The 25,194-nt window shown below is 48.7% G+C and overlaps 1 protein-coding gene across 1 annotated transcript in view; it reads left to right on the forward strand.

Moving 5' to 3' along the window:
- Panx1 (pannexin 1) overlaps positions 1 to 14,939 on the forward strand; it is a 43,452-nt gene extending 28,513 nt beyond the window's left edge. Inside the window, exons 3-5 of the mRNA XM_075966807.1 lie at positions 6,593 to 6,813; positions 8,400 to 9,058; positions 10,227 to 14,939. Coding sequence (XP_075822922.1) covers positions 6,593 to 6,813; positions 8,400 to 9,058; positions 10,227 to 10,306 — 960 coding nt within the window. The 3' untranslated portion in view covers positions 10,307 to 14,939. The remainder of the gene's footprint in view (positions 1 to 6,592; positions 6,814 to 8,399; positions 9,059 to 10,226) is intronic.
- The last annotated feature ends 10,255 nt before the right edge of the window (positions 14,940 to 25,194 follow it).

The raw sequence follows: 25,194 nt of genomic DNA on the forward strand, positions 1-25,194 counted from the left end.
TGGCTTGCTGGGGTGCTAAGAGCTGGGATTTTGGTGGCCCATGTGCATGCATACAGGAGGCCAGCAGGGGGCGCTCTAAGACTGGTGAACTCTCCAGTCATTCCTGTCCAGCTTGTCAGCAAAGATTAGTGAGGTTTCCCTTTGAAACAGAGCACTTAAAAGAAAGAAACAATAAGAATAAAAAGTACTTAACAAAGCAGACAAAATAGTTTTCTAATGTGGAGTCAGAGACCTAGTGGGAGGATTCACATGAAGCCTGTGGCATTACCTGGAAGATATGCAAGCAAGGGATCTGAGCCCCACCCACATGCTAGGGTGGAACTTTTAACACTAAGGGGGTGGGGGGCATAAGGCCAGGAATATAGCTGTGCTGCTGGCCTGCCTGGCTTGGAGCCCTGACCAGGCACCATCGATTTAGACTGGTGTTCCTTAAAGAGCATGTGCCCAGGCAGATGTCGTCCCCGAGGGCCTGCGAGTCTGTGCTTTAGTTTCATTTCTGTTGCTATGATACCTTGGCAGAAAGCAACTTAGGGGAGAGGTGGCTTATGTCGGTGTACACTTCCAGGTTATATATAGTCCGCACAGTGGGGACATTTTCTCATGCTGTGGTGACCCCCAACCATAAAATTATTTCCATTGCTCCTTCATTACCAACTTTGCTACTGTTAGGAATTGTGTTATAAATATCTGACGTGCAGGATATCCAATAGGCAACCCCATGAAAGGGTCGTGTAGGCTGAGTTTTCCTGTCCCACCAGCTTGCTCCTAAATTACCTGCATGGAGGCTTAATATTAGTTGAGAATGCTCGGCCTGTAGCTAGACTTGTTACTAGCTGACTCTTATGTTTAAATTAGCCCATATTTCTTATCTGTGCTTTGCCACGTGGCGGTACCTTTTCTCGCGTCGCATGTTCATCTCACCTCTCCCTGCGTCTGCTGTCCGCCCCTCTGTTCCACCCTTCTTTCTCCCGTTCTCCATTCTCAGGTTGACTTTCCCGCCTCACCTTATCCTGTTCAGCTACTGACTAGTCAGCTTCTTTATTAAACCAACCCGTGACAAATCTTCACAGTGTACAGAAAGGCTATTCCACAGCAAGGTCGTGGCCCACGAGTTGAAAACCCCTGTCCTAGGCTATGTCAAGTTGACAGAGTTAGCGATCAAAGAGATGCTGGCCGCTCCAGGAATAATAGCGAAGGCACTGGTCTGAGGACCAGGGCGCTCTTTTAGAAGGAAACCCAGGTCAGGTTGGCAAACTGGGACGCCACATGTTCTCAAGCCAAACCCAGGCTCTCTTTAAATAATGTTTTAAATTAGTGGCATCCTTACGCATTAGCCCACACAGTTTTCACAGTCTGCAGCCGAGGGAATGGCAGCCACAGGAACAGTGTGGTTCCCAAAGTCTTAGCACTGTGCAGGGACCCTTTGTCTGGTCTGTAATCCTAAAGTGCCCTCACACAGGGCCGAGCACACGGGAGCATGTGGTTCCCTGCAGGCTTCACCCCTTGCATTTATGTGGCTCTGATTCTCCTGGCTCGGTCCTTTCCGTCTTCCATGTAGATTGAGTTTGCTGTCCTCTTCAGGACACTCTGAGTGGTACCCACCCTCAGATGCCACCCGCCCGGTTGTCTTTGCCCTGATGTCTTTACTGTCTGCATTCTGTACCACCATTCAGGGTGGATGGCTCCCTTCTTTATTCCCCGTACTTGGGACTGTCTTTAAGTGAGTTTTTATGTGAACATCCCACAGCCAGTGCCGGCACCCTTCACACCCTTGTATTTCATATCCCCAAGTCCAAGATGATCTTGTTTTACCTACGTCCTACTTTCTGACCTGTCCCATCTGCTATTCATTCTTTGTCTGACTCTGAGATGTTACAGGACCACAGCTGGGTCCTCTCTCTGGTTTCCCCATTCCCTGGGGTCATCTCCGCTGTTGTACGCTGGGCTCCGGCTGTGTGCTGTCGAGTCCTGAGTCACAAGCCCTATGCCTCCCTTGCTCTCCGCGGCTACTGCAGATCTCCCCCAGGGGCTTCTTCTCCCAGTTTAGATCTGCCTCCCATGCCCCTCCCTCTTCTCTCCTGTGCACGTGTCGGCTGCCAGTGCCAGCGCCCCCACCCCTGCATGGGCCCCACCCCTGCATGGGCCCCACCCCTGCGTGGGCCCCACCCCTGCATGGGCCCCACCCCTCGTGGGCCCCACCCCTCGTGGGCCAGAGGCCACCATAGTCCTCAGGGCTTCTGCCTTTTGTGTCACGCAGGTGTCCTTGCTCTGCTCGGCTGTCTCTGGTCCCATCACTAATGCTGCAGTGGCCACCTGCCTTGCCACCTCTGCACGTTCTCTGAATTGCTTTGTTGTTTTGCCAAGGCATTTTTGATCATGCTCCCTACCAGTGTCTCCCGCTGTGTCCGGTGTCGGGGTGGGGCCTTCATAGTTCAGTTGCTAGCTTACGGACGTTTGATGTTCCCTGGAACCTCTGTGACAAGCACCACAGACCAGAGCAAACTCCACAGCAGGGTTTGGTCTCTCCTGGATCTGTAGACCTAAGGGGAAGTGCTGATAGAGATGAGAGAGGACTCTGCCATACCTGTTCCTCGGGTGGTAGGCACAGGTCTCCACTCCCTAGACCCTCCGCCTCTGGTCTGTAGCTGCCGTGGTCTGTGGTCTGCCACAACCTTAGTTCTGAGCAGTTTCACACTCAAGGGTTCTTGGTTTTGTTCTGTTTTAGTTTATTTATTTATTTTATGTGGTTTTTTTTTTCTTTTGTCTTCATGTATGCCTGTGCACCATGAACCTGCCCAGTTCCCAGCAAAGGTCAGATCTCATGTAACTGGAGTTACAGACAGTTTTGCAACACCATGTGAATGCTGAGAATCAATCTGGGGTCCTCTTAACCACTGAGCCATCTTTCCAGCCCTCGTTCTTGGATTTTCAGGGGATCCTATTCACCCTCTGTCAGTCATTCAGCTCCAACCCTTTTGTCCTCCCTCGCTCGTGTCTCTGTTATTTATGGTATTTATGTTGGGTGGGTGAGAACTCACCAAACAGAAGCTTCCAGGCAGAGGTGAGAGCTCACCAGACAGAAGCTTCCAGGCAGAGGCAAGAGCTCCCCAGACTGACGCTTCCAGGCAGAGGTGAGAGCTTCCCAGACAGAAGCTTCCAGGCAGAGGCGAGAGCTCCCCAGACAGAAGCTTCCAGGCAGAAGGAAGCAGATGCTCTAAGGTCCACAGAGGAGGAGAACTGTGTTCAGACTTCTAGTCTCGTTTGCTCTTTCTCTCTCATGTGCTTCACAGCGCAGTAAGCAGTAGGCTCTGCCTCTTGTGGCGGTTCTGACCTCTTTCTCTAGGGTCTTTTCTGTTTTCTCTGTGCTAAGTACTTACACTCTGCGGCTCCGCTGTGTTTTGATTTCTGATTGTTGGGCTATATGATCTTTGGTGAGATGGCGCTACTTGAACCTGGAGGGCAGGTGTGGGGTGTGCACCCTGTCACTGCCTGACACAGGGCAGGTGCTAGGAATGTTTCTGAGTCCACATCCCGTCCATTTAACCCTGTAAGACAGGCGGCATATCCCTTTGCATGGATCTTTGCCTTAAATGAAAAGTCAGACCATGGAGGTAGTTGTTCTGGGTAACCTCAGGCTCCTTCCACACAGAGGTCATGTGACCCCAACCCCTTCCAGGAACAACAAATTTGAAAGTCAACAGGCTGAGAGAAGCAGGTGGAGCAGCCTCTTGGTTCTCCGAGAGGGTCTCACTGTCTTGGGAAGAACGCAGTGCCAACCAGTCAGGACATTGTACCAAGGGGTGCAGTCAGAGCGCAGAGTGATGTGCACCCCAGTCCTAACGTGGAGCAGGCAGCGCTGGCAACAAAGCTTTCTCCTCATGCAGACACCTTGGCGATTCTCCATGTTCTTACTCTGGCAAAAGGATTGTAAAGTCTATAATTTAACTAACACTGTTTGGATTCATATTGCAATTGAGTTGATTTGAATGCCATGTTAAAGACATGCAGAATGGCCCTTTGTTTTTCATGGGTGTGGGAAAACTAACGAGCAAGGCATTTCTATATGTTCCTGCAGGGGCAGCCAGGCTGCAAGGAGAGCAAGGCATTTCTATACGTTCCTGCAGGGGCAGCCAGGCTGCAAGGAGAGCAAGGCATTTCTATACGTTTCCTGCAGGGGCAGCCAGGCTGCAAGGAGAGCAAGGCATTTCTATACGTTCCTGCAGGGGCAGCCAGGCTGCAAGGAGAGCAAGGCATTTCTGTACGTTCCTGAAGGGCAGCCAGGCTGCACGGGTATTTGGGAAACAGCAAGCGTTCTCCATGTAGATCCTTAAACACTCATTTTTCCAATTACAGTGCACTGCGCTCTCTTGCCCTTGGGGCTCCATGCCACACTCCTTGGGTGTGTTTCACAGATTGTACACTATTACTTTGGGGGAACAGTCCAAGGTAAATGCTGTTATTCAAATAACCCCCAAAAGAGCATGACCTATAAAACTATTTCAGAAGCCCAAGCTAAAATAGAGCTGCCCAAAGCTCCCAGAGGAAGTGCTTAGCTGTTCCAGTGTAGGAATCAGCATGGCTGTCGGGCTAATTTGTACAGTAGACCGTGACTAGAATAGACAAGGATGGAACGAACACAGCTAACTGTAAACTAGATCAGCCATGCCCAGCCTGCGGTGTGTGCAGTTGAGGCTAACGCTGAAGGACCCCGTCCTGTGCGAACCCCAGAGGGCAGCCTCCTGGAGGGTGCTGCCGAGTTTGGGTTCACTGGGTTTCTATCTCTGTTTCTGTTACATCAGGGATTCCAGGAAGGACTCATGGGAGCTTCGGGATGTTTGTGAGTGGATGATTTCCTATTTCTCGTTAACTTCTACTAGAGTTAGCGTTGAAAATTACTGTAGGATACAACCAGCAAGAGCTTCCTCACCCAATGAAGGCACAGTCTGTCTGGACTAATGCGGTTCCCTCATCTCTGCTCCAGAACTGTGGTACTAACAGGCTGTCCACTGGGCCTGTGTCGTGGTAATGATAGAGAAGCACACGTCAATTGACTTCTCCATGTTTTGGTAACTGGATCCGCACACCCATTTCCTCTGTGAACCTGTATGTGTTGTTTCATGCATTTAAAAACAAAAACAAATGAGACAAACAAGCAAAAACCAGGGCATTTTGACAAAACCAAGGGAACTATGCACCCACAGCTTCAGAGGTAATGGGTGCCTGGGTCCAAGTCCTAGATCAGGAAAGGGGACAGCCATGGAAACTCTTGTGGGGTTTAAACCAAAGCCTGGAGTTTTACTGTCTCGTATTGTGCCAGCTGACGTGTTCTGTGGACATGTAAGGCGTTCCCCCGGGAGAGCTGGCGGGGCTCTGGGAATGTGCACACTGCCTTTGCAGCCGCAGTCTCCTGCTGCGGGCACAAGCGCAGGTCTCCTGCACAGGCCTTCTGCTGCAGGCCTCACACAGGTTCTGCGTGCTCTTAGAGATGGTCAGGAGAGGATGTGCGTCCAGGTAGATCGAGCCTAGTGTCACCACAGTGAACCGTGGGGCTGGAACAGTGCAATCTAATACAGTGTAGAGGGTGCAGAGTTGTAGCTTGGGGGTCAAATTCTAACTGGGTCACTTGCCAGCTTTGGGACCTAGAGCCAGAAACCACTCCGAGCTTCCTCTCCCCTAGCCTCACAAGCCTGTGGGTCCTCAGAAGGGCTCAAAGGAGGAAGCCCCGTTGTTAGCTTTTCCTGGTGATCTCTGGTGCTTATGATAGGCCAGGCATCAGTCTTGTTTAGCATCTTTACGGGAGTGATCCACTTTCTTCTTCATGACACCTGTATCACGTGACTACTTCAGAGAGGGGAAACTGAGGGTCAGAGGTCCTGTGACCTCATGGCCCAAGCCACAAGGCTGAGCTTCACTGGAGCCCAGTGCTCCCGCCTTCCCGGGCTTCTAATCAGACGGGGTTCCAGGGTATCCTTCAGTCTCCTGACATCCTGACACCCTGCTCTGTGTGTCCCCCAACCCTGGTGCCTCACCATAGATCTGTCCCAGATGTGACCGTCTCGCCTTCCACACCCTGAAGGTTTTAGGCGCTTATTCCAGCTGCTTTACAGACCACTGACAGAAAAAAAAAAAAAAAAACCAGAGTTTTTCATAATGTTTCTTTGGCATTTTCCCAGATTCCAAAGAAGTAAAAAGCAAAACAGAAAACTAGAACTTTAAACCAGAACAAGTAAAAATAAAAACAACAACAACAAAAGCCAGCAAAGGTCACTGTGACCTCTACCTGTTTCTTAATTGTGGTTCTGTTGAGGGGTCATTCTGTGGGACAGGGGAGTGCTTCTTCTTCCTCTTCTCCTCCTTTTATTCTTCTCTGTGGAGTCATCAGTTCCTTCAAATTAATGTCTATTGAATGAAAAAGGGTCAACTTGGGGTCCAATACTGAAACAAACAGTAGTGGACAGGCAGCAAGCTGGTGTCCATGAGCGACAAGGGAATGCTCGCGTGTCTCCGAAACGGGGACAAGATCAGCTCCTGGCAGAGTCGGGACAGCTTCCAAGCTTCTTGCTGCTGACCAAGGCTGGCTCTTGCTTTCCAGTTCTTCCCCTACATCCTGCTGCTGTTCGCCATACTCCTGTACCTGCCCACGCTCTTCTGGCGCTTTGCAGCAGCCCCGCACCTCTGCTCAGATCTGAAGTTCATCATGGAAGAACTCGACAAAGTCTACAACCGTGCCATCAAGGCTGCCAAGAGCGCCCGGGACTTGGACCTGAGAGATGGACCTGGACCGCCAGGAGTGAATGAGAATGTGGGGCAAAGGTAACAGCGCCGGAAGGCTGCCCGTAGGCATCCTAGAATGAGTTCCCTGCCCTTTCTCTTGCCGGGCTAGCCCAGAGTGCTGATTGCCAAGAGTGGGTAGGTAGGTAGGGTGTCTGCCACCAGCTGGCAAGGGACAACCCCTCCCCACTGTCCTCACTTCGGTGTTCCTTTCCCTGGCCGGTCTCATCCTTTGGAAAGTAGTTCTCCGAGGGATGATAGATCAAAGTCTCAAACAGAGCTTGCTTGCTTTGATGTCTGTAATGGAAAAGCGCAGAGGATTCTGGGGCAATCAAACATATGGAAGGGATGAAAGAAGTGGCCCCAATAGGTGGAGACCCTCCTTGTCACGTTCTTCCTCTGGCTCTGTCATTGCCAGTAATAACAATAGTAGCAACAGCTGTCTTATGTCTAAGACTTCTTGTCGTATTCCTGTCGTAGGGCTTCTGTTGCTGTGATATGACACCATGACCAAAAGCAACTTGAAGGGGAAAGAGATTATTTTAGCTAACCATCCACCATTCCATTCCGTTATTGAAAGAGTGAGGGCAAGAACTCAAGCAGGGCAGGAGCTGATGCACAGGCCGTGGGGGAGAGCTGCTGACTGGCTCGCTCTCAATGGATGGCCCAGCCTGCTTCCTTACAGCGTCCAGGACTGCCAGTCCAGGGGCGGCACTGCCCACAGTGACCTGGGCCCTCCCATGACACTCAACAGTCAAGTAAATGAAACCCAAGCTTGTCCATAGGCCCCCCTACTACGGGTCTTTTCTCAGTTGAGGTCCCACTTAGAAAAGTGCTCTAGCTTGTATCAAGGTGACAGAAAGTAGCCGTCCAATTCTAGGCTCTGTTTTATTGTGCAGCATTATTAATTTAACTGCTTTTTTTGCCTCTTTCTACCCTTTTGTTTCTAGGTAATAGATAAACACTGTCATGCAGTCTTTTCTGGGAGAGCCAGGGACCCAAACAATGCCATTTGGGTCCCCCGAGTTTCCCTAACCCTCCCTGGTAGAAACATATGTGTTCTAGTTGGGCTTAAAATTTCTTTATTAGCTTGCACAGAGAGAGATTGTAGTTTGAAAACAACAATAAGCCGGCTGTTATTCTGGATCGGATAAATTTATTTAATAGACATTGAGCCCTGGGTACTGGGCATTTCCCTAAAACTTATTAAGTATTACTCACATTTAATCAACCAAATTGTCTTTAAACTATTAAAAGGGGGCCTGGAGAGATGACTCAGCGGTTAAGGGCACTTATTCCTCTTGCAGAGGGCCTGAGTTTGGTTCCCAGAATCCACATGTTGGCTTACAAATGCCTATAACTCCAGCTTCAGACATCAAACCCCCTCTTCTGGTTCCTGAGGGCACTACACACATGCAGGCAAAGTACTCATATAAACTCTTAAAAAGTCTAGAATATTAAAATGAAAAAGAAGGTTTAAGCATGGTTTTATTCATTAGTGCTTGAGTGAAGTTCTAGTCAATGCGTTTGAAGTTTTCAGTGTGCCGGTGTTGACCGTGTCCGTGCCTTTGACATTTGATATGAGACTGGCAAGCGTCTCGGTTACTGTTGTTTGCTTCGTTTTCCAGTCTGTGGGAGATCTCCGAAAGTCACTTCAAGTACCCAATCGTGGAGCAGTACTTGAAGACGAAGAAGAACTCTAGTCATTTGATCGTGAAGTACATTAGCTGCCGACTGGTGACACTGGCCGTCATCCTGCTGGCGTGTGTCTACTTGAGCTATTACTTCAGCCTCTCCTCACTGTCAGACGAGTTTCTGTGCAACATCAAATCGGGCATCCTGAGCAATGACAGCACCATCCCCGACCGCCTCCAGTGCAAGCTCATCGCCGTCGGCATCTTCCAGCTGCTCAGCTTCATCAACCTCATCGTGTACGCCCTGCTGGCCCCCGTGGTCATCTACACGCTGTTCGTCCCGTTCCGGCAGAAGACAGATGTTCTCAAGGTCTACGAGATCCTGCCTACTTTCGATGTTCTGCATTTCAAGTCTGAAGGCTACAACGACTTGAGCCTCTACAACCTCTTTCTGGAAGAGAACATAAGTGAGCTCAAATCATACAAGTGTCTTAAGGTGCTGGAGAACATTAAAAGCAACGGGCAGGGCATCGATCCCATGCTGCTCCTGACTAACCTAGGCATGATCAAGATGGATGTCTTTGATGGAAAGACCCCCATGTCCGCAGAGATCAAGGGACAGGACCAGGGGAGCCAGATGACGGAGTTCAAAGGTAGGCTTGGCTCTCTGGATAGGCACGCCTTGGTGTCAGTCGGGGCTGTCTTCACCTGCCTGTCACTTGGACCATCGCCCCATTGCTGTCCTGGGGAAGAGTGTGGGAACAGATTGCTGTTACCCCGAGTTTCCAAACAAGGGTCAATCTGTACTTCTCCTCGGTCTCCTCTCCACCTACCTTCTGGTTCTTCTGTCTGTGTCGTGTTCTCTGTCTCCTGCCCCGCTTCTGTTTCTAGCATCCTTGTTGTCTCTGTCTTGTCTTCCTGTCTGTACCTCCCATCTCTTTGTCCTTCTTTTTTCTTCTGCCTTTCCTTCTTTTTAGTATCGATTGTTTGTTCTTTGACAAGTTCATATGTGTTTACAGTACATCTTGATATCATATCCAGCTTCCCCACAATTATTCCCTAGTATAGCCCCTTCCCACCTTCATATCCTTTTCTTTCCTTTCCTTCTTTCCTTTCCTTTTCTTCTATGACCCAGTGAGTCCAGTTAGTGCTGCTTGCAAGGACGTTGATTGCTCATGTTGGCTGTCTTGTACAGGTCACCATCGCTGCAGTGAGCTGGGTGCCAACCACGTCGTGTTCAGGAGCCAGCGTTTTGTCCCCCTGCCCCTTGCTCTTAATTTTTTTCCCTCTTCATAGGCATTCCCAGAACTTGGATTTAGAGATTCGGGGGTTAGAATAGATGTCTCATTTGGGGCTGAGTGCTCAGCAGCTACTTCACTTGCTCTCAGAGCTTAAACCAGTTGTGAGTCTCTGCACTGGCTGCTGCCCACCACAGAAGGAAGGGTTCTCCGGCCTAGGCCGCACTGATCTATGGGTAGAACTGTCAATATATAGAAGGGAGTTTGATAACTTGTCCATTTGGCCTCTCTAGAACCTAGGACCTTCTGAGCTGTGGGCTTTGTACTGTGTTTACTGTACAAGTGTGAATTCCCTCCTCTGGAGCAGGACTCATAAAACCAAGAGAGTAGTTGGTTACTCCCAAAGCCACCATTTGACTTTCTTTCTCAAAAGAGGGACTTTCTTGACGTAACCTGACTTCAGACTAGGAAGCAGACACGGTAAAACAATGTGTGTGTTGTGTGAGAAGTCCTCCCAGTGGAGTAAACAGCACCATGCTCCCTGCTAGTCCTCCTTTCTAAATAGTGGTTTTAATTTTGACAGATTTGGACCTGAGCAGCGACACTACAACCAATAACGGAGAGAAGAACTCTCGACAGAGACTTCTGAATGCATCCTGCTGATGGTTTCGTTCTTGAGTTTCAAGTCCGTGGTTTCTGCGGCCGAAGCCCCGCTGTTGGGCCTGTAGCTAGTTGGCGGTAAAGTGTCTTTGTTAGTGATGTGGCGTGTGTCTTACCAGTCCCCGATAGACACAATGGCCAAAGTGTCGTCTGTCACTGTGATAGACGAGTGCCATGGAAGAAAGGATTAGGACTGTCCCACGAGACGAAATATGGAAATGAGTAATGGGCTCTGTCTGAGGTCCTCATCAAAGGGCTGCTAAGAGCATAGAGCCTTCAAGAGCCTTCTAGAGCCTTGAAGAAACGCCGTTCTGGACTGACACGTTGCGAGACCTGGAGCTTCCGGAGAACAAGCACTCTGGGAGATGTCTTGTTTTATGAGGTGATAATAAACATGGCAGGGTATAGTTTAATAATGGCCTCTGTGTGCTCTTACTGACCGTTGAAGAAGGAAAGCACTCACTGGTCCGACCAGCAACCTTGGCCTGTGCACGGCAGCGCCCTAAGTTGGGTGTGACCTGGAGTCATGGCCCCTGTACTGGCAGACTCTCCTGTCACTGCCAGCCTCAGCTGATTGTTGTCCTGTAACCTCTGCTCGCTGCCCTTTGCCCTCTGCAAGCACAGCAGGCTGAGGCCGTGCCGACTGAACCCAGCTGAGGAGGCAGATTGTGTATCGGTGATGCTATGGTGACTCTCGGAAGGAAGGCTTCAGAGACAGCCCAGTGGGAAATCTGAATTTAGATGTACTGATAGATGTCATCAAGAGATCTGAGACAGGAGAACAGCGATTCACGGAAGCACAGGGAGGGGCACTTTGCCCAGTGTGAGCTGTGCACGGAGCTGATGCGGTTGGAGACAAGTTGTTTATATTGGAGCACAACTTTTAAACTTGCAGATTAATTTATATAATTGAGATCATTTGAGAAGAACATTCTAGCATTGATAAGAATTACAGAATACATTACACACATGAGGTCAGGATGGATGTAAGCACTGCTTTGTGAACAGGTTTATTATGGTCTTGCTCTGTAGCTCAGCCTGCTCTTGGACTTGTGACAGTCTTCCTCGCTTGGCCTCCCAAGTGCCAGGCTCACAACTGTGTTACAGGGCCTGGCTTTATAAACAGGCGTGCTGACTTGGAATTCGGTAAAGTCCGTTCTCATTCTGACCGTGTAAACAGGCTGTACGTTCTCGCTTTGTCTGCAGACCTTCCCATTTCTAACACCTTGTCTGTTGGAAGCCCTCAGGAATCACCCAGGGTACCTCTGGCCAGTCTTAGGGACAGCTGTTTACCCTATCTAGTTGCTTTTTGATGAAGTCAGACGTTGCATGAGTGGCTGTCTGCCTTCGGGAATGTACAGAAAAGCAGATTTGCTTATGCTTCCGTGGCAGGGTCTTAGTTGGGAACTCAGACGTCAAGAGCGCACTGGGTATTTGAATGGTGCTGTTCCACGGTGCTTCTTCCTGTTGAGTTATGTGTGACGGGCGCCATGGTAACTAAGGACTGATTTGTACATGTTTATACTGCTGTGTTGGAGACATTTCTTTACAGTCCTCTACAGTGTGTGTGTGTGTGGGTTTTGTTCTTATTTTTACTTTGAAATGACCTTTAAAGTGTTTTTTTCTAGGCTATGGATTTTTTTTTTCAAAAAGCGTCATCTTGTAACATAACATGTACTTGAGGTAATAAAGAATGATATTTTAGGAGATTGGGAACTCTCCGAGCCCAGCCACATGCAGTTCTTTGGTCAAATGTGTGCTTGGGTCCTTGGTCTCTGTTTAGTTTGCCCTCCCTTCTCTCTTGAGCTACAGTAGAACCCACGGCATCCCAGGCATCTGACTTGGTACTAACTGACATATACGGGCAGGCAGTCCTGTATGGAGGGCGTCAGAGCCTAGCAACGCACAGTGAAGACATGGGTAGGTCTAAGAGATGATAGAATACCCACAGGAGGGACTTCCAGAAAGCAGAAGACCCTTTGTGGTGTTAAGAGGAGCCATATTGTCCGGTCCCCTTGCCTATTCCCTGCCCTAAGTTCCATAGCTGGTGGTTTCCAGGAGGCCGGTGACCATCTTCAGCCGTAAAGCCTCTAGACGAAAGTTTAGACAGAATAGCAACTTGGTTTAAGCAGTTGAGCTGCAGCTGGCTTCTCTACTTTCCTTCCAGGACATGGGGAGAAGCCCGTGGGGCACGTGGTGCTGCTGCTGAATTACAGCTCCAAGGAGCTGGTATACTGATGCCCAGCGGTGCACTTTGGCCTGGAGTTAGCCCCTCTGCCCGCTGACTCGCTGGCTTTGAGCCCTTCTCTAGGGATGAGGGGGCCGCTTTTGTCAGCACTTGTCCCTTTATTACAGACATAGCATCTCCTAAATGACCACTGTGGGTCACTGGCCTTGTTTTAAGTCTTAGTGGGCTTACGGAGGTTTCCAAACCAGACTCACAGTAGCGTGGCAGCCTGAGCAGCACAGATCTTTCTGGAAGCAGTGTTCTGGCGCATTTGCCGTTTTACCAAGGGGGCACACAGAGCTCTCCAGCGTAGAGGCCCTTCAGCTCTGGGTGGGGTGTTTAAAGTTACAACAGACCCAGATCTTGTAGCTTGTCCTTCTGAGGGGAACGTGCCTTGCCCTTGAGAAAGCTGCTGCCTTCAGCCTGAGACTGGGCTGGATGTTGGCTCAACTGAGTCATGGTTGCGTACCTCTGAGAGAATGTCTTTTTGTTATTCCCCTTCACTTTCTAGACTCAAAGTGAATCCGAGTGAGGTGGGCAGCCTCCGGCCTGGAGTGACTGGGTATCTAGCATTAATCTCGTTTTCTCTGGAGTTCTTGCCTGTTGTGTGTCTCTGGAGTGCAGGCGGGGAGCAACATACGGCTTACATAGCATCACCCTGCTTCACAGTGGTGCTGTTAGGGACTGGAAACCCCGCCTTGTTTGGTGGGTCTGTATTGCATGTGTGTTTTTGGCATGTATAAACACCTTTATCATGTATCCATTCCCACCCAAGACCTAGCCCTGTGGCTTTGTTCTGTGAAAGACAGATGGCTACACCTTTCAGGACACGCACACTGCTTGCTTTAATCTGCTGTGTCGGAGCAGGACAAATCTTCAAAGGCCCAGCGTTCGCGGCTGTTAAAACTAGCTCAAGCCAGCAGCCGAGCTCACCAGGCCCCTTGTTGAACGAGCGAGCGAGCAAGGGGAGATAGTTTGTTGGCATCTCTGATTTAATGGGCGCGTGGTCCTCTGCAGGAGAGTGGGAAGGCTCTTTCCACTGACCTGAAGTAGCAGTGCAGCAGACAGACAGCCTTTCCCTGGAAACATGGGTGATTCTTAGCTTCTGATGTGAAATGAGTCATGATCACTCTCCGAGTTTATTTAAGTTCAGAGTTGTCTTGCAGTGGCTAGGGAAGTGGGGGTTTTAAGATCCTGGTCTCAGCGGTACAGAATAAACCTCTTAAAGGGTCTGTGGCTGAAAATGTACCATTACCAATGAATGTTTTGTCTTCAGGCACTGAGATGAATGGCTCCTTGGGTGATCATTGGCATTTCCGCCTTATGTCTCAAAGGAACCACACCTCTTTGAAGGGATTGACAAATGCTATTATGTCAAATGTGGAATATAATAGATGCTAATTTGTAGTTCGTGTCCCTCCTGCATTCAATTAGAGCTATTGTGTTTCTGGATCTCTTTAGCTTTGGGTTACATTGTCGCTGGAGCATGTAATTTTCAATCAGTAATTGTTCGTAGGTTCCTGAAAGGTACAAAGTTTCTTCTGTCTTAGGTACTTTTTTTTTCCTTGCTCAACACAGGAGGAAACAGTAGGATTCTTCAGTGTGACAGGAGTTCCCTAGGAAAACATAGTCAGCTCCATTTTGTAACAAGCTGGCCTTTCCCAGATGCCCTAACTGCAGTGTGACAGGCATTCCTTAGGAAAACAGACATAGTCAGCTCCACTTTGTAACAAGCTGACCTTTCTCAATTGCCCTAACTGCAGTGTGATGGGCGTTCACTACAGTGGCATTCTGTGTAGAAGTTTCGGGGTGGTAGGGGAGGTTGTGATAGGGTTTGTTTGTGTAGCCAGCCTGCAGAATTTTTGGTGGTTGTTTATGTTTTGTTTGTTGTTTGTTTCTCTGTATAGCCCTGGCTGTCCTGGAACTCGCTGTATAGACCAGGCTAGCCTCAAACTTAGAGATCCACTTAGTTCTGCCTCCCTAGTGCTGGGATTAAACGTGTACTGTTGTGCTTGGCTAAGTTAAATTTGTAATGATTAAAATTTCTCTGAAGCCTTTCAAGAAAAAAATATGTATGTTCTTTTTGCTGTGTCATTTGGTAAAAATACTGAGCCTTTGAAGAACAACTTCAGACTTTAAGTTCATCTTCAGTTTTGTTCCACAAAGTCCAAAAACTGAGACCAGATGATGGCGTCAGAAAACAGCCTTGTGAAGACCACGTGGGACGCTCGCCCTACTGCTGAAGGCGGTGCTTCCGGGGAGGTGCTTGGCCACACTACGCTGACGCTGACGTTCATCTAAAGGGGGTACAGAGCTCACAGTCAAGGCTGCTGTGTCTGCAGACAGTAGCAAATGGTGCTTTAGTTCTGTGCTCTGATGTTTCCGCAAATAAAACTTTTCTAAGTAACAGATGTGACCTCACCTACCTTTTTTAGGAGTTGCTCCACTGAAGATGGAGCAAGAAGAGGGTCTTGAAACACCTTGGGGCTCCTCCCTGTCTGGTGCTGCCTGACATCCAGGAGTCTCCACAGTACTTGGTAAAATCCAGCTGGCAGTAAGTGAAGGAAGCCCACAGGCTGGCTGGGGTTGACAAGGTTTCTGGTGTCTGGTTGAGCTGTCTGGATTTGGGCAGGCGGATATGAGCGCCTGTTCTCCTCTGCTCAGGAGAAGAACACTTCTGCGATGGAAGTGAACACACTTCGCAGGTTTAGTAGACCACAGGCACACACAATCTTGGCAGAGTCCGTAGCTGTAGTAAGCACACTATAAAAGCTTCCAGGTCCCCAGCTGTGCCCCAGGGATCTGTGTGCTGCACTCATTTTCTGTAGCCCCAGAGTATAACTGCATACTCAACAGCTCAGAGCACCATTGCTGGTCTTGCAGCTCCCTGTGCCAGGAGTGTGGACAGCCTATCCAGGTCCTCAGCTCAGGGTCCCAGGTGCCGTCACTGTCAGGATGGCAGGTGGTGGTCTCTGGAGACTGAGCTGGAGAAACTGCTGCCTGCAGGAGCCAGCCCTACCACCTGCTCATCTCTGGGGTTTTGGCCCGGGCCCCTCCCTCCTATCTGAAGTAGCCACATGTATCATTGCCTAATGGCTTTGCAGCCTTAGCTATTTTACTGTTACCTCCTTTCTGTTAAACCATCAGCTCTAAGATCCGCTGCAGAAAGTTCCCCCAGGTCTCCACCCAGCCTCCTATGCTGACACCTGTCCCTCCCGCCATCCCGAGACGCCCATGAGGCAAGCTGGTTCCTTGTCCCTGAATTCCCAGCACCTAGACCAATGCCCACCTACAGAGATTGCTTACCCAAACACTGAATTCTGTGGTTGCTGGGTGCGGAGGGGAGCATGGGTCAGAAGTGAACTCTTCTCTGGGCCAGTTACTTAGCTCTACTACACATCTGGTTTGCCCAATTTAAGACAGTCGAGTTCACACCCGTGTTGTAATAAGATTGGCGGGCTGGGCTGCATCCTGCCACCCGGCTAGCTTTATACCCGAAATAATTACACGGAAACTGTATTCTTATAAACACTGCCTGGCCCATTAGTTCCAGCCTCTTATTGGCTAGCTCTTACATATCGATCTAACCCATTTCTAATATCCCTGTAACACCACGAGGTGTCTTACCAACCTGCGTCTGTGTCCGGTAAGAAAATCATGGCGACTCCTTGACTCAGCTTCTTTCTCCCAGCATTCTGTTCTGTTTACTCCGCTTACCTAATTTTATGTCCTATTAAAGGGCCAAGGCAGTCTCTTTATTTAACCAATGAAATTAACACAAAACAGAAGACTCTCCCCCATCACACCCGTCTCCCCCCCCCATTAGTGATTGAGAACCTGACCCTGAGCCTCTCCTTGACATTAGTGCCTGCCATCCACACTGGTGCTCACTGCCCCCGGCAGTCTCCTTTTCTTAGGGTTCTCACAACCTCACTGTTATATAAGAGTTCGAGTTCGTCTGAGTGTTCTAGTGTGTGCTGTTTCTGGAATTAAAAGTTCCCTGACGAAAAGCAGAAGGGTTTATCTGGGTTTGCTGTTCCAAAGGGATGGAGTCCTTTGTGTTAGGGAAGTCTTGGCTACAGGCAGGGGAGATGTGGCCGGAGAAGGAACCCAGCTGATTTCACCTGCAGATGGGGAGACGGAATCAGATGTGGGCTGAGGCTGTAAAACCTCAGAGCAATCCTTTTGTACTTCCTCCAGCCAAGATCCCCTTCCCAGATGTTACATAACTTCCTTAAACAAGGCCGCTGGCTGGGGACCAAGTGTTCAACTAAGAGACCAAGTTCTCTTCAAACCGTAGCGTGCTCATCATCACCAGTTGGAAGTGCCGATGCCATTACAGTAAGAAGGGGGGCACTTGTTCTCAGTATGTATACACCCACGAAAGAGGTTTATTCTGTGATAGCCCCTCCTGTCACCCACGGGTCTAACAGGAAAAGAAGGAGATGCTGGACTGGCAGCTGCTGACCTGGACCCACAGCCCTGGGCTCTTCCAGATAACACCGAGTTACAGCAGCTAAATTGTAGAATCGAGAAATAGTCGCCTTCTATTTCTTACACCCTCAAATAACTCCCGTGTTCTGGCAGCCCCTTCATGAAAGCAAAACAGAGGAAGAGCGTGGTGTTCTTGGTGTTCTAGCAGAGACGGGGCCGACAGGCCCCTGGGGGAAGGAGGGAGCAGGCCTGTCTGTGAAGCATCCCTTTCAAGAGCCAGTTTCTGAAGTTGCCGTGTGTCTTTTCTCTCACACACACAAATAAAAAACAAGAGGAGCTAAAGAGCTGTCAAAATCACTTCCAAACCCCCAGAAATGAAATCCGCATCACGTCTAAGTGAAGACGGTCATCTAGAACCCAAGCTTCCATGAAACTTCAGGAACATAAAGGGAAATGTTCTGCCGATAATTTCAGAGGTAAGGACACTCAGAGATCTTAGCGTTCCTGTCATTTGTTCTGAGTCTGAGAAGTGCCTGTTACAAAGGAAGCTTCGCTGAGAACAGAGGCCCTTGAGGCTCTTCACCGTTGCTTTGTACTTTACAGACACCGTCTCCGTGAGAGGAGAAGTTTCATTTTAGAAGAAAAGAAATAGCAAGAGTAAGCGAGGGGAGGAGGAGTAGGCTACAGGTATCATCAGGTTGGGAGAGCTTGTCCAACGGGATACAATGGAGGGCACTGTGGAATTTTCAGATTTCTTATCCACATAAAGAAATGAAATGGGCAGAATGAATGTTAGTCATCATCCTAACCAACTGAATAACCCAGAATATTAGTTCCCCTTTTAGTATAAGAAATAGCGGGGGGGGGGGGGGGGGGGGCTGGAGAGATGGCTCAGTGGTTAAGAGCATTGCCTGCTCTTCCAAAGGTCCTGAGTTCATTTCCAGGCAACCACATGGTGGCTCACAACCATCTGTAATGAGGTCTGGTGCCCTCTTCTGGCCTGCAGACATACACACAGAATATTGTATACATAATAAATAAATAAATATTAAAAAAAAGAAAAGAAAATAGCAGGGGGGCTGGAGAGATGGCTCAGAGGTTAAGAGTACTGATTGTTCTTCCAGAGGTCCTGAGTTCAAGCCCCAGCAACCACATGGTGGCTCACAATGAAATCTGATGCCCTCTTCTGGCCTGCAGGCATACATGCAGATAGAACAGTGTATACAAAATAAATAAATCTTTTGTTTAAAAAAAAAAGAAATAGCAAGGTATTTTACATCTTTCCTACCTAACTTTTTAAGTTCGACATAAATGTTTGGCTTGCAGTGCTTCTTGTTTGAGACTGACCATACGCAAGTGCCCACTGCACCGTGTGGCTGGTGGTCGTTACATTGACAGAGCATGTCAAAATAGGTTGCGCTGCGTTCCCACCTAGTGATAGCACTACGTTTTTCTCCTTTCTGAAGGCACTGTCCCTGTACATGGATTTAATTAACAGTGGCATGTAACCGTGAAAGCTGACACATTTCTAGGGATTTATGCACGCTTAAGGTGAGATGCACGTTAATATTTCCTCCCTTGATGCTTGTTAATCCACAGTGGGAGCTTAATAAGCTGCGCTGACCGCTGCAGCCCCTTCTCTGTTTGCCCCGAGTGCGCATTGTTTGACTTGCATGTGCACTTCTTACTCCTACGTCCCCAAATAGGCAGAGCGCTGTTAGATCTTGGTGCCTTCATCGCATTTGACCACTGAAGGTCAATAAGGCAATAGTTATCCAGGACCTCTGCAGTGGGTTTGGAAGCCTTGGAAATGGGACTTCACAGTGAAATTTTGAGCCCAGTCCCAAATACAGTAAAGCCGGGTGAGTTAGATACTCAGGAAGAGGGATAGACTCAGGAGTGGGAACTAGCAAAACAAGAAGGGTCCTGGCTTACTATGGGGTGGGGGATCAGACACTCCTGGCAAGAGGCAGACATGGGGCCTTGATCTGACATAGAAGGTGGTCAGGTACTATGGAGGGCTCTTGCTAAAAGCAGATTTGGCAATGTTCACTAAAGAGCCTTACGGGAAGGTTCAGCAGGCAGAGTGGCCAAGAGAAGAACCCTCACTGGCCCCTCCAGCCTCAGACTGGTCCCTTGCAGAGCACAAGCTGAAGGGAGAAAACGCAAAGCTTTTGGGGCAGAGGCAATGAGCACTCGAAGTAGAATAAGGTTAAAAAGGCCAATCAGTAGACACTGAGTTATTGGTTGATTTAGTGGTTTTACTTAAAGCACTGTTTATACTGCTACTTGCCAAGCACGATTTCACTTGCTACCTGAGACAGAAACATGGAGAATTGGCTGAAACAACCAGCTAGCTGCCCTGCCTGGTGGTTTGGGGGTAGAAAATGAGAATACAAAGAGGACCCAGGATTGAAAGCTTTCGGGAGCTAGTCTGCCTTCCATTTACCGAGGGCATCTCTCTCCCACTCCACTGGTGTTGAATGCTTAGATTCCCACAACACACTACAGCTGAGTCTGTCTAAGGGGGGAGCTGGCCGCCAGCCCCTGACCGGGGTAGATGAAACTTGCACCTACCGTCTCCAGCAGGCTCGGCACAGTGGATTTAATGAGAACACTCTGGGAGGGGGAGCTTGAGAGAGGCAGCTGGAGACTGTCCTGGAGATTTCTTTCCACACACAAGTCACTGACTGAGGTAGAGAGAAGCTTGTGAGTGTGGAGTCAGACACACGCATCGTATCTCAGAGTGGTGTGGCCCTGAATGACCTCCGCGGTCCTTATCTGTAGGATGGAATAGTCTCCCAGGTTTGGGTGTATGTCAACTGTGAAGTTAATTGTGAACATATGGAAAGCTGCCAAAGCAGCGCAGCAGAGAGAGAGATCATTCTGCGGTACCCCTAGCTTTTCTCAATGGTGCCCTCTTACATAATGGTATTGTTTCAAAACAGGAAACAGCAACCCATTGATCCAGTCTGCACTGCAGACTTCCTCTGGACTTGCCCGGTTTGGGGCACATTTACATGCATGTGTATGCACAGGTGTGTACCTGCATGTGAGTTCCAATGGAAATAAGAATCATTTGTCGCTGCCAAAGGACTCTTCCCACCACCCCCTGCATAGTCATGCCCACCCTGCCCCAGGTGACCACCGTCCCCAGCTGTCACTCTCATCTAGAGGATGCTCTAGTACTGGACTCAAAATCTAAAGCCCTTCGAGACTGACTGCTTTCGGCCAGTGTAACAGTGACCCGAGGCCCATCCACGCATGCACTCATGGGTCGCTTCTTTTGTTGCTGAGTAGGGTTCTACACAGGCTTCTTGTGAGCATCCCACAGAGGACACAGATTCATGGGCACAGTGCTCAGGGTAGAGCAGCTCCCCTTTCCTGGCAGCAGCTCTGAGCAGTTCCTGAATATGAAGACCGGCTTGAGAGGTTCCTTCCGTTTTCCTTTCCTTGTAAAACTTGGTGGTTAGACCTTAGCTAGTACTTCTTACCTTTAGAGCCAAGGGTAATAAGCCCAGAGAGGTGAGCAGGCTGGGAAGAGACCCCAGGTTATTTGCCCCCCAGGAGCACTGATCAAACTAGGGTGGAGAAGCAGGATGCTTGGCTTCCCTTAGACATCAAGACCCACTAGGAAAAGGCCTTCATTGCCTTAAACTCTATGCAAAGATGGCATTAACATCCAGCGAACAGATTTCTCAAACCCCTCCTGCAATGCGTGTTTGCTGGGAATCATGGTGGTGAAGTAAGGACGCCAGAGAGACAGCTCAGCTGCAGAAGCCTGGCCACCAGAGAACATTCCCTGGAGTCTATGTGAAAAGCTAGATCGGGTGGCATGCCTATGTGATACCAGCACTCCTAGGGTAAGACCAGAGGGAAGAGAATCAGCCAACTAGCCGGGAGCCTGCAACACAGCCACAGGACAGTAGAGACCCCACCTCAACAAGGCAAGAACCGGCTTCTGAAAGGCATGAGCGCTGTGGTGCATGCATGCATGTGGCTTTTGCTTTGTTTTTCCTAAGAAAAAAGAAGTCCAGGGAAGGAAAATGCTTGGCTTTTATCTATAATTTCACTGAAGGGTCGTTTTTCCAGTGAGCAGCTTGAACTACATCTCTGAAGTGCACTAGTCTGTGATTCTGGGCTCTATTTCTTCTCCCTGGACAGAGGAAAGTTAGGAAACACTAGTTTCCTGAGCACTAATAATGTGCTGGGCATCTAACTACACAGATTGGGTGTTCACTGTCCAGTAAGCACATTTTGCTCGTTTTGGGTGAAGCACCTGAAAAATGTCCTCTTCTGATAGGCTGCTTGCGACTTCTGGATAAACTTGGCTCCTGCCTCTTCTAGGCTTCAGTTTCTTTTTGGGTCTCACAGAGTCAAAGGTATTATTAAGAATTAAAGTAAATTATATAAAGACATTAAGCCCAGGGTCCACGTTCACCAAGCACTCAGGGTCAAATAAACAATATTTGATTAGAAAGCTAGAAGATCCCAAGTTATGGGTGTTATTCCCAGATCTTCAAAGTCCCCCCAAAACCAACAAGGTGACCAAGTCCTATATGTAAAAGCTAAGAGCCTTTATTTTATGCAAGTTTGCAAACTTGGTCTCTCCACATGTACAACATATTGGAATAATCCGAGAGCCCTAAGATCAGTTAGAGTTAGGTTTTTATAGTAGTAAAAGTGGGGGTGAGTTTTATAATTTTTTTTAAAAATGCTTCAAGATCCTAGGCAGCAGTAGGCAGCAGAAATGCTGTAGGTCCCAAATGGTGGTAGCGGGCCATGTGGCGGCAGACAGCGGGCCCTGGGAGTAGTCAGTCCCAGGCAGAGGCGGTTGCCGGTCCCCAAGTACTGGCTGGTCCCAGGCAGGGAGACACATGGCAGGCGGGCAGAAGACAGAGACATGGATAGACACAACTTGCAGAGTGAGGTTGAATATTTATTCAGGGGGTTGCGGAAGGGAAAGGGTAAGGGAGGGCGAGAGAGAGAGAGAGAGGAAGAAGAAGAAGAAGAAGAAGAAGAAGAAGAAGAAGAAGAAGAAGAAGAAGAAGAGGAAGAGGAAGAGGAAGAGGAAGAGGAAGAAGAAGAGGAGGAGGAGGAAGAAGAAGGGGAGGAGGAGGAGGAGGAGGAGGAGGAGGAGGAGGAGGAGGAGGAGGAGAGAGACGGGGGGGGGGGAGCGGAGAAGTGGGGAGAGAGGCAGAAGCGAAGCTGCCTCTCCAAGGAAGATGGAAAAGAGAGCAAGCTCAGGCCAGAAGCTGAAGATCAGCCTGCCTCAGCGGATGGGGGAGGGAGTGGGCATGTCTTGTCTCTTAAAGAGACAGAAAACCATAACAGTGAGGTATTTCTAAGGTTCAGAACCCCTGATTGCCTGACATTTGTCTAGGGGTGTCCTGGTGAATGTGTCCTGGCAGGTGCTCCTATCTACAGTGGTTGGAACTTTAGGCATTTCTTTTGGATGGTCTGGTTTTGGGTGGTGCTCAGGTAATCTCAGTTTGTGGTTTTTCCTGCAACCAAGTATTGCTTTAGGGTAAACTATTGAGATTCAGGCCTCCATTAATTTTAATGATGGCTGAGTCCTATTCTGGAAGGTGATAATGGTTGGAAGTAAAGAACTTCCTTTGGGTGGTCTGTTTCTATTTAGCTTATCATGGCTGGCTCCTACATTACGGGAACAAATTGGAAAATTTTTTGTATGGGGTAGCCAAGGAGGCTCAGTTTGGGTTTTGACACCAGAAAATCTGGTTTGGGGTCTAACATCTCTTCAACATCTGAGTTGGCCCTGAGAATTAGTGTCTCTCTGTTTTTCAGGGTTGTTAAGCAGACACAGAGAGACACTACACTTGACAATCAGCGGGAGCTCTGCAGATAGGAGCTGTGTTTGTTTAGAGACAGGCCTCAGGTAGTCCAGCCTGCTTTTTAGACTTGCTCTGCAGCTAAAACTGACCTTGAACTTCTCCACCTCTCGAGAGCTGGATTATAGGCCTGGAGCACCGCACCTGGTTTAGCCAGTGCTAGGCAGCAGATTGAGGGTGTTGTGCACGCTAGCAAGCACTGTAGTACTAGGGCTGTAACCCCAGCCCCAGAGACTAGCTTCCTGTCTGCCCCAGAAAGAAACAACTATAAATGCAAAGAAAGGCATGGGGAGTTTCAAGGGTGGGAAGTCCATTTTGGGGAAGAGCCCTAGAAGGAGCAGTTGCTGAGAGAGGCAGCCAAGGCTTGCTTTACTCCGAGCTCCATTTCCTGGCCCTGCACCAATGGAAGCAAAGATTCGGCAGCTGTGTGAGGGTGGTGTGGGTATTGTCAAAGCGACCCAGGAATATTCTTGACTCAGAGAACCCCAAAGAGTAAACCAGATGGACAAGAACCTCCCCCAGCCTGAGGTGGGGAGGCTGGAGGAGGTGGGGGAGGGGCAAAACCCATCTCCCAGGCCTTGCACAATGCTCTCTGGGTACTGCAGAGAACCCACATAGGTTCAGGACCAAGGCCTCTGGGCATACTTCCCTGCCTGGTGGCTTTGCCAGGTAGTGGCTCCCCAGATATTCACACTTTACTTTTGATTTTGAATGACATATTCACTGCAGAAATAACGTTTAAAAACAGAGAGGAAATTCAGAGAGTGTCTACATAAATGGAGCTCTGAAACCCTCCCTGGTTCTTGCCACCTCTGCTCCACTCGGGCACAGAGCCTGCGGGAGTGACTGCCTGACTTCGGGGTCACATGGGTTTCTGTACTAGGGGCCCTAAGCAGGTACTCCAGACATCTGCCGTGCTTGGCCCTGAATGGTTTAAATCTATACTGCTTAGGAGGGGAGAGAGTGTCAGAATCCTTCAGGCACATATAGAAGGGCATCCCTACCAGGATGCAGTTCCTGGATGAGGGGACATGAGGGGAGATGAAGGACGGAGGGAAGAAGGAAAGATTGGGAGAGGGAAGGAGGAAAGAAATTGAAGAGGACAACAGAAAATAGAAGGACCTCCCTTGCTCTTGGTTTGGGAGGATCAACATAGTAAAAATGGCAATTCTACCAAAGGCAATTTATAGATTCAATGCAATCCCCATCAAGGTCCCATCAAAATTCTTCACAGATCTTGAGAGGACAATAATCAACTTTATATGGAAAAACAAAAAACCCAGAATAACCAAAACAATCCTATACAATAAAGGATCTTCTGGAGGCATTACCATCCCTGACTTCAAACGCTATTACAGAGCTACAGTGATGAAAACAGTGTGGTACTGGCATAAAAACAGAGAAGTCGACCAATGGAATCGTATAGAAGACCCAAATCTTAACCCACAAACCTATGATCACCTCATTTTCAATAAAGGAGCTAAAAGTATACAATGGAAGAAAGAAAGCATCTTCAACAAATGGTGCTGGCAAAACTGGATGTCAACCTGTAGAAGAATAAAAATAGACCCATATCTATCACCATGCACAAAACTCAAGTCCAAATGGATTAAAGACCTCAATATTAGTCTGAACACACTGAACCTGATAGAAGAGAAAGTGGGAAGTACCCTACAACAGATGGGCACAGGAGATTGCTTCCTATGTATAACCCCAGCAGCAAAGACATTAAGGGCCTCATTGAATAAATGGGACCTACTAAAACTGAGAAGCTTCTGTAAAGCAAAGGACACTGTCACTAAGACAAAAAGGCAACCTTCTGACTGGGAGAAGATCTTCACCAACCCCGCAACAGACAAAGGTCTGATCTCCAAAATGTATAGAGAACTCAATAAACTAGACTTTAAAATGCTAATTAACCCAATTAAAAAATGGGGCACTGAACTGAACAGAGAATTCTCAACAGAAGAAGTTCAAATGGCCAAAAGACACTTAAGGTCATGTTCAACCTCCTTAGCGATCAGGGAAATGCAAATCAAAACAACTTTGAGATATCATCTTACACCTGTCAGAATGGCTAAAATCAAAAACTCCAATGATAGCCTTTGCTGGAGAGGCTGTGGAGGAAGGGGTACCCTCATCCATTTCTGGTGGGAATGCAATCTTGTGTAACCACTTTGGAAATCAGTGTTTCGGTTTCTCAGGAAATTCGGGATCAACCTACCCCTAGACCCAGCAATTCCACTCTTGGGAATATACCCAAGAGATATCCTATCATATGACAAGAGCATTTGTTCAACTATGTTCATAGCAGTATTATTTGTAGTAGCTAGAACCTGGAAACAACCTAGATGCCCTTCAATGGAAGAATGGATGAA

Source organism: Microtus pennsylvanicus, chromosome 3 (assembly GCF_037038515.1).
Source record: "Microtus pennsylvanicus isolate mMicPen1 chromosome 3, mMicPen1.hap1, whole genome shotgun sequence".
NCBI lineage: Eukaryota > Metazoa > Chordata > Mammalia > Rodentia > Cricetidae > Microtus > Microtus pennsylvanicus.